Below are 9,419 nucleotides of genomic sequence, written 5' to 3' on the forward strand. Positions count from 1 at the left end.
AGAATCTGATCGGTCACAGACTTTGTTGTCACACCTGTATCTTTATTGATGCATTACTGCCACCTTCTGGATATTCCTTCAATTTAAATCTTCTCTTTAGATTTGTTGCAATAATCCTGTGCTTCACAAAGACAAAAACTTCTCCCTTGTCTCTGACCTCTTCAATCCAGTTGTCCTTCAGTCCTATGATTCAGTCCTGTGAATGACTCTTGAACAACGTGTTCACCAAAACTAGTTTTCCTGTACCATTTCCCATCCTTAATCTGTTCATTAGTACTTTCAATTTTCAATTTCTCCTCCATATATCTCACTGAATTTTACAGACTGTCACTCCATACTTCATTCATTTTCTCCCACCTTACTCCTTTAGGTTCTCTCATTAGCCTGCCTTGGGGATAGCTTGATTCTGTGTTTTGTGCGTGGAGATTCAGGGCAGTTTAATCAATATAAATAAAGTATAGTATTTGCTTGCTTTATTTACTGGGCTGCACCAGTAATAGCCCCATCAAATAATTTACTCACTCTGAAAGGCTAGTCATACATGAACACTGAAGCCCTCTGTAGTAAAGACCTCTATTTTATTTTCATTTTATCCACATCCTTTACCTCACTTCCTTTCCAGCCCTTTCCTCATCACTGATTGGGCTCATTAACACAATTGAGTTCACCTGATCACACTTTATTTAAAGACTGCACTCCCTTTTGCCTGTTTTTTTTTTTACCTTTGCATAAGAAGCAGCAGGTCTGGTAAGAAGAGTTTAGTTTTTACTCTTTAGTTCTTATCCTATATCCATATTAATATATCTGAGACATGTCAACAAATGTACATAAGTTCTAATATTGTTTGTTTTCCCTTTCAGATTCAAAACCTTATATGTATTTTTCCCATCCTCATTTATGTTCAAGTCGCTCTTGTGTTTAGAAGAAAATAAACTTTTTTTCAGTGTTTCCTGGCTTATTCCATGCATTCTGATCAGGTGCCCACGATCGTAGACTTTTCATTTTCAACCTCCTACTTTACGACCTCTATAAGCATTTTCAGATTAGCATTGAATCATTGCATTGAATTACAGGATTGAAAGTGTTGACTGTAATGCTCAGACACTAAATGGCAGCAACTAACCGAAACCTGACAGCCACCAAGAAGCAGAAAAAATGAGTACAAAATGTATTTTACAAAACAAACTTAATTTGCTTGTACATTTACCAGTACAACTAATACTACCAATACTGGGGGAAATGCTAACAATGTTTTAGAAAAGCATAGTCAAATAAACAAATGCAAGTGTTTTTGTAATACATTGTTTAGGTGATTTTTAGTTATTTAATCCACACACTTCTCTATCTTGCATGAGATGGTATATTAACTGCTATGGTCTCACCAAACACTTTAAAGGTGAAAAATTATCTCATATCCTGACCGTTATCAGTCTGTTCTGCCTTGTGTTGAGTGACTAAGTTGGTTAGTCAATTTTAACCACAAATTCTGTTCTAGTGTTTTTCACACATGCAGCTGTGTTGGCAGCTTATGAGCCTGTAAATGTGTCCGTTTTTTTGTCAGTCCGTGATGTTTGACCTCGGTACCTTCTCATCCTTCATCCTTTTACAGTCCCAACCTCACTTGCTATGAAGTGAAGGTTATGAAGCATTTTAATACTTGCATTCTTTTAGCCATGAGATTTTGTCAAACATAGCACAAATTGCCAGAGCAGTTGTAGCATGCCACCAATTAAGCAGTTGTATGGGTTTCATACCACAGTTTTGCTGAGACATAAGGATAAACAAAGTAGCAGTTTTCTTGGTTCTCTGAGGGGATTTCCCATCCTCCATGCTATGAGAATATTCAAATATATTTTAGGGCGCATGTTTCTTAGACTTATTAAGTCACAAGTTATTTTGGGCAATGGCTAGTACAACCTTTTATGTTCCCCAATTTGACAAAAAAATGGACAGACGCATCTCAGAGGCAATATCTGCTACAAAGCTGTTAAATGTTATTAAGGAATCAGGCCGTTAACGTAGAACCTTGTTCAACATTGTTTTATTCACTGATATTTGGCTTGTTTACAGCATTACATCACAGTGAAGATCTGTGTGAAAACATATGACCAACCCAGAGTGGGCTGGTCCCTTCGCTAACTTAATATCTCTTGGGGCATGTTAGAGCTGAGGCCTCTGTTAGCTTCTACAATCCTCAGAGGCACACAGGGAGCCACACCATCCTTCGACAACTGCAAATATGGAATGAACTGAGAAGATTACAGAAAGAAGACATCAACAAGTTTGTGGGTGAAGTTTTCATCTAGATTTTAATTTATAGAGAATAATTGCTGAAGGATTATACCTGTATGATATGAATACACCAACAACTGTGTCAGTGTTTTTGATCTTTGTTGTTTAGAAGAAATGTTTTATGCACATTGCACGTTTTATGCACATTTTATGCAACAGTGTCATTGTTGGCACTGCCCTGATTCTCCAGCTGGAGAGAATGCATTCATACTTTTCTGTAAACACAATGTTGCAGCCCATATGCACAAAACATGACACCACATTTGATCTTATCTGCTAAAATGCTTCAATTTACAATAGTATCTTTTACATATCTTGTTACTTGATGATCCTATCAAAACATGCTTTTGACACAGTAGTTTGTCAGGATTGTATATTGTGTCCATAGCCTGGCATATTTTCCTTAGATATGAGCTCTGAACTCTTTCCATAATCACTCAAAAACTGTTGAGGGTTTTGTTACAAAGCTATTCTATAAGAAAATGTTTCTTCTCCTTTCTCTGCCATTTGACATTTTGTTCTTACACAGTTGTGTAATTGCATTTTGTGTCGTAAGGACTATTTCTAAAGTATTGATTGTCTAATGCTAAGACTTGTTTCCAAACTACTGTGCACACGCTGCAACGTAATCTTTGGTGAGAGTGCAAAGGGTTGATTTCTCGAAAACAAGGTCATACATTCTCCATTTCCAGGTGAAGAAAGAGCTCCTCACCATGGAGCCAAAGGCATCAGTGACATCCCCCCAGGACAAACCGCTACCTCGTTGGAGTCGGAGCTCCAGCTCTGGTCTACGTTATGGCTCTTTTGTGAACAGTCTTTCATCACTTACACCAAATACAGAGGACAACAAACCAGCCACATCGCCTAGAGGCGCCTACATAGCTGTAGCTGTGCTTTGCTACCTCAACTTGCTCAACTACATGGAACGGTACACAATAGCAGGTTAGATAATCTCTTGTGTTGCCATGACAACATTACCTATTGGCAAACAACATTTACTGCTTCTCTCTTTTACACATGAATTGTCTTTTTTTTCATATAGGTGTCCTTACTGACATTCAGACGTTCTTTGATATAAGTGACAGTACAGCTGCACTTCTACAAACAGGTATGATGATGAAGCTCAAACACCATCTCTCTGAGAGATCAGTGTTTTAAACATGTTTTGAAGGGCCCCATTTTACACAGCATTACTTAAGATGACTACTTATGATGCAATACGTGCTGCAAGTTAATTGCAGAACACTATCGGTTATTTCAAGACTGATATAAATAAAATGTGTGTGTGGTGTTCTAAATTAGTCAGAGATGCTTGGATAGAAATGTTCTTGCAGGGGCTTTATTTTGAAAGGTTTCATGAGTGGAAACTTGTCACATTATAAAGAAGGAATTAATCCTTTTTAATTTACTTACAGTCTTCATCTGCAGTTTCTTACTTATGGCCCCTCTCTTCGGTTATCTTGGGGATCGCTACAACCGGAAATACATCATGATTGGTGGTTTGTGTGTGTGGCTTGTGACTGCAGCTAGCAGTTCTCTTGTCACTGAGTCGGTAAGTGATAAATGGATGTGTTCACATACACTTTACAGGAAACAAGAAGCAACAAGATGCTACTTCCTGTTGCTGGTAGTTAGTGTTTCTTCCTCTGTCATTTGATGGACATTACATGAGTCAACAAAAAAATGCCAATATAAATGTCAAATGTTTTTGTACTTTTGTTTAGTGTAGCCTAGCCCACAACATGTAGAAATTATATTGTGTTCTGCAGTTTCTATGAGAAATAAATGTAGATAGTTAAGTATTTTTACTGTTCTTGGCTGTAAGAATGCCATTGTTCAACTGTGAGAGGATCCTTGTGGTAGGTCTAAATTTTGTTGAACTGCTTCTGTGCCATTATCTTGATCTCTTTAGTTCTTCTGGCTTCTGATGTTGTTGCGAGGCATGGTCGGTATTGGAGAGGCCAGCTACTCCACCATTGCTCCTACCATCATCGCTGACCTCTTTACAGGGGCTCAAAGAAGCCTCATGATCTGTATCTTCTACATATTTATCCCCGTTGGAAGGTTTGAGACAAACTAAATTCCACAACTGTGTGTTTTTATATATTTTTTTGTGCATGTTTTAATCCATCAACTCAAAAACATGTACTGTTGTGTGGGAATGCAATTGAAAGTGTGGATTGTTCTGACATATCTTGTGAATAGTGCTTTGACCACTTGATGTGAATTTTGTGGCTTTGTCCTTAAAGCATTTATCATAAATGCCTCCAATTTGAGCCTCCAGGTTCAATGCAGCTTAAACTCGGAAGACAATATGGACATTCAATTGCTTTACTCAAATGGTTTTACTATTCTGTTATTTTCAGTGGTCTTGGATACATAACAGGGGCAAGTATTGCTTCTCTCACAGGGGACTGGCGCTGGGCTCTCAGGGTGAGAACATCTTCATTATTAGTAAACATAGATTTTAGGAGAGCAAAAAAATATATATACAGTCTATATGTGTGGAACTGTAAATGTCTAAACATTATTCTGTGTTATTAGATGACTCCCATCTTGGGTGTGGTGGGACTTTTCTTGCTGGTCTTCTTGTGCCCTAACCCACCCAGGGGTGCTGCTGAAACCCACGGAGAGGGGGTTAAAGGGCAAAGCTCTTACCTGGAGGACATCAAGTATCTTCTGAAAAAGTATGACGTGTAAATTAAAACCTGGCTTAATACTATAGCCTTGCAGATACTGGAGTCTTGAGGCCAATACAGATAATGATTGAAAGTATAAAAAATCTGTTAATAATATATTAGCCACTACTCATGTTTTTACACGAACACTTAACATTGTTATATCCCTGACATTTGGTTATCAACTAATTGTGGAGATATACAGAGCAAGACATACACAGTAAAAAATAAACATGTCAGTGCTCCCGTGGACATGTTATGTAATGTTGTCACTGTTTCTAAATGATGGCAAACATATTCACATTTCTGTATTGCAATAAGCAAATACCAGTCAATAAAATGGTTCGGCTTTTTTGCTCAGGGTCTAGTTAATACTGTAATACTTTGCATTGGTCCCTAAATTTTACTAATCTTCTTGTTTCGTCACTCTGAATCTAGTAAAAGTTACGTGTGGTCTACACTGGGAGTGACGGCTACAGCCTTCCTCACTGGAGCCCTGGCTTTCTGGACACCTTCTTTTCTGTCCAGAGCTCAGGTCACTCAGAAAATCCGACCGGCGTGCACCAAAGAGCCTTGCAACGCCACAGACAGGTGCGGTATGACCTTTGACCTGCATCACCCTTCATATACTTAATTTCCTTCAAAAGGGCAACAGAGTTTAAACAATGCTGTCTGCCTGTGCAGCTATATCTTCGGAGCTGTGACGGTGGTGACGGGCATTCTGGGAGGATGTATTGGCACTCTTTTATCTAGACGGTTCAGGGACAAGGTGCCAAATGCGGACCCGATCATCTGCACAGTAGGCTTGCTGGGTTCGGGCCCCTGCCTCTTTATCGCCGTTTTTGTGGCATCAGCAAGCATTCCCACCACTTATGTATGTATATCTTTGTTGGGGTCCTCTAGATCAGGGGTTTTCAAAGTCTGAGACTGTGGGCCTTCCCTCAGACAAAGCTTGGGAAATGGGGCCCCCAAACCTCTGATAAAGTGGGATAAACAGTTCCCCAAAAGTACTGTATCTCTGTACACTCTCTTCATTCAATGTGATGTCCTTTTGATAACTATTGTAATAACCAACGTAATATTGTTTAACCCCGCAACCCTGTACGCAGGATAAGCGGTTGACGATGGATGGATATTGTTTAACTTCCATTCACTGAGCCTCCCGTGAAACTGTTTGGAGCCCCCCTGGGGAGGCTGCCTCACACTCTGAAAACCTCTGCTCTAGATAAATGATCATTTTTATGAATGGCTCTACAAGGACGAGAGTAAGACCAAACCTGTAAAAGTTAGAGTTGCCTGTACTTGTTGTGAAGAACAAACACAGTTGTAGACCTTTTGAATTTCTTCAAGCAAAGCTGTAGGGCTAGTACAGAATGATATCAACATGAATCACTAGACCTAAACAATGACTTCAAAGTGAATACTTTCCTTCAGTTTTTCAGTGATTTTATTTATTTAGTTATTTATTTATTTCAACTTGATTTTAAATTCTCGTAGAGATGTCAGAGTTTCACCTCATATGTCTAAATGAGCTAGAGATAGCGTAGTTGAGATTTAATGTGATGTGCAGCCATGGTATTTGCATATGGCACTCAGTAAAGGCATTACAGCTGCAACAAAATGTTGTCACAAGCTCATATAGAATATGTGATAATTTCAAACTCAAATATGATTATCAAGTAATTAATTTATCAATTGCCAAGTCCCCTAAATGTTTATACCTTATTTCAGGTATTCATTTTCTTAGGTGAAGTATTGATATCACTGAACTGGGCTGTCCTGGCCGATATACTGCTGGTGAGTTTGAATGGTGCATGTGGAACTAAAAATATGAAACAGTCTGCTGAAACTTGAAGCCAACAGGTTGTTTTGTGTTACCTTTCAGTATGTTGTTATACCAACCAGACGGTCCACCGCTGAGGCCCTCCAGATTACTTTTGGCCATCTCCTGGGTGACGCTGGGAGTCCGTACCTAGTAGGAGCGGTGAGAAGTCAACCTCATTCTAAGTGTACTGTTTCATCAATGGTACCTCTGCAAGCTTGAAATCACTTTTTCTGTGTATCAATGGATTCATGTTGTCTTCACACCTGTTCCAGTAGATCTCTGATGCCATACACAAATCTAAACCTGAAACTCCTGATTGGAGCTTCCACAGTCTGAAGTACAGCCTCATGGTCTGCCCAGTTGTTGGGATTGTGGGTGGACTGTTTTTCCTCATGGCTGCGCTCTACGTTACTGAAGACCGGAAGTTAGCTATGCGATTGGTTGAAGGTATTGTAAATGATTAGTTACTGTCCTTTTATTCTCTTGTGTACTTTTGAGCTTTGGTTACATGCTAAAATCAGCATATGCTAAGGATTGTCAAAGTCTGTATTCCCGTGCAGGATTTTTGTGTGGATTACACGCTGGCACATTATTAGGTCCTCACCATCATGTTTGTTAATGTCAGTATCACAGACATGCTGCAGTGTCCTAACCCTAACCCTCTGAACAACAGCCCTCCATGTAACATGTTCACTTACTACAAGATAGCACCCTTCCTAATCCATTGAAGAATACATTCTCCTTATCTGCTCACATGCCCCAATAACACACTGGCACTCTAGAGTTTCTGGCAACTCAGAGGCAGAGATGGGTTCAACTTGATAAAGACTACATTGTCTTTCTAGCTTGGGTCTTAGTTGACCTAATTCTGTCCGTTCTGTTGGACTGCACCAACAGAGCGACTTAGTTGGATCATGGTCTGACATGCACTTCTCTGAACCTTCTAGTTAGTTTCCATGTCATTCTAATGAGTGCTCCTACTTTAAATTAAAATGTTTCAAACGTGTGTGTGTGTGTGTGTGTGTGTGTGTGTTACCAGAAGATCCCCCACCACAGCAAGGTCCTGCGTCTGAGCCATCCATGGAACTGGACACTGTGAGAAATAATGAGTAAAGCTGGACAAAAGCAACCATGCAATTAATTTATCTGTAAATATCTGAAGTCAGGTTACTGGTGTGAACAACAGGATGTTGGCCCTGCCTTATAAAGATCATTGACAGCCACACAGTGATGACAGATGCAGATAAAACTTCTTAAGTCACACTGTCAGACCATCCAATCCCTTTTTATAACATGTTTCTCTGTTCACTCAGGCTAAAAGTTGAAGTCAAGTCAATCACAAATCACAAATTTGCTATCAGGACTGCATACAAAAAAACAGGGGAACAAAGGAAAAACAAAAGTGGAAACAGACATTTTTACAGTACTATTAAAGTAAAACCTGAACATCTTTGCCTGCCTGTTAGTCATTTTAAAATGTTACCTCACATTCAGGGGCTCCATGCAGTATACTTGAAAAATAAATGCAATGACTGGAAATGTTGTATTTGATACAGATTTAATAAATTTGCAAGCAAAAACTTTATCAAGCATTCCCTTCCTTACAACATCCCTCTCTCTCTCTCTCTTTCTCTCTCTTTCTCTGTGTGTGCTTTATTGGCATGAATTTTTCATTAAACGCTGTTGCCGAAGAAGTTTGCAAGAAAATCAAAAACGTTTACTTGTAACAAGATGTAACCTGCCGTGCAGCAAACGTTGTGTGAGTGCAACTGTTGGCTAAGTTGCTCGCTGTCCCTCAGGTTGTGACACAGGGCCACATACTTGGCTGCAAGGTTTGCCGTATGTCCTTCTCCTAGGATTATTCTTAATTTATTGTTATCTTCAAGTTATTTGAAATCCGGTATTAATAGATGGAATCTGCTCTCGTGTGCTTCTATATTTTTCACATTTCAGGAGAAAATGTGTCTCTGTCTCCACCTCACGGGTTGTACAGCGCTCACAGACTATATTCTTTTGGTAACCAAGACTTTTTATGTTTCCCTTTTTCAATTACAAGGGTGTGGGCACTGAGTCTGTACTTAGTAAGAAGCTTCCTCTTCCTCAGATAAGTTTTCATTTTGCTTCAGAATGTATCGTTTTACTGTAACAAGCAATACCAGAAGTTCTTCCAAAAGAAACAGCGAAGGAGCTGACCATCATCAACTCCCCCATCATCATCACCCACCACCTCCCCGATTTTCCAGTTCACAGTAGCCCAAGGCAGAATGAGCTGAATTTGTCCAAGTATCCATACATATACATACCATCCATATCCATACTGAGAATCATCAGATTAACCTCTCCATCTATGAATGTCCCAACCAGCATACAACTGTTGCCTCCTAATGAGGACCAGAGGGACCTCAGGCTGGACCTCAACATAGATATTAGAGATACAGGATTTCCAATCTCTACTCTCTGTCTTTACAGTGACAGTCACTGGTCATTTCAGTGACTATACCCTAGAAGTGTCTCAGAAGTCTGACTGTTTGTCTACACAATGTTAAAAAAAGAAAAAGTAAGTTGTGTTTGTATTCAACACAAATAAATAAATAAATAGTGTATCATTGTATTTTCTCTCATGA

The 9,419-nt window shown here is 39.3% G+C and overlaps 1 protein-coding gene across 2 annotated transcripts; it reads left to right on the forward strand.

Annotated features, from left to right (window-relative positions):
• Positions 1-2,130: 2,130 nt before the first annotated feature.
• Positions 2,131-8,380, forward strand: spns3 (spinster homolog 3 (Drosophila)). Of its 2 annotated transcripts, none has more exons than XM_038709337.1 (13): positions 2,131-2,285; positions 2,985-3,234; positions 3,335-3,400; positions 3,708-3,844; positions 4,205-4,356; positions 4,659-4,725; positions 4,837-4,979; positions 5,409-5,561; positions 5,655-5,844; positions 6,702-6,767; positions 6,856-6,954; positions 7,071-7,242; positions 7,835-8,380. In XM_038709337.1, the coding sequence occupies exons 2-13, from the start codon at positions 3,006-3,008 to the stop codon at positions 7,906-7,908; spliced, it is 1,548 nt and encodes a 515-aa protein (XP_038565265.1). In that variant the 5' UTR covers positions 2,131-2,285; positions 2,985-3,005; the 3' UTR covers positions 7,909-8,380. The 2 variants fall into 2 exon arrangements, with proteins under 2 accessions (XP_038565265.1, XP_038565266.1); XM_038709338.1 differs by having other exon boundaries at positions 7,838-8,380.
• Positions 8,381-9,419: the final 1,039 nt, after the last annotated feature.

Source organism: Micropterus salmoides, unplaced genomic scaffold, assembly GCF_014851395.1.
Source record: "Micropterus salmoides isolate LMB-PRFRI ecotype aquatic unplaced genomic scaffold, ASM1485139v1 Ms_hic_scaffold_9, whole genome shotgun sequence".
Taxonomy (NCBI): Eukaryota; Metazoa; Chordata; class Actinopteri; order Centrarchiformes; family Centrarchidae; genus Micropterus; species Micropterus salmoides.

What these genes read in the sequence shown, in the direction of transcription:
- spns3 (XM_038709337.1), top strand. Translation starts at nt 3,006, where the DNA reads ATGGAGCCAAAGGCATCAGTGACATCCCCCCAGGACAAACCGCTACCT. An exon ending in TCCTGGCCGATATACTGCTG is followed by an intron (nt 6,768 to 6,855) that starts GTGAGTTTGAAT and finishes GTTACCTTTCAG; the next exon opens with TATGTTGTTATACCAACCAG. An exon ending in AGCTATGCGATTGGTTGAAG is followed by an intron (nt 7,243 to 7,834) that starts GTATTGTAAATG and finishes GTGTGTTACCAG; the next exon opens with AAGATCCCCCACCACAGCAA.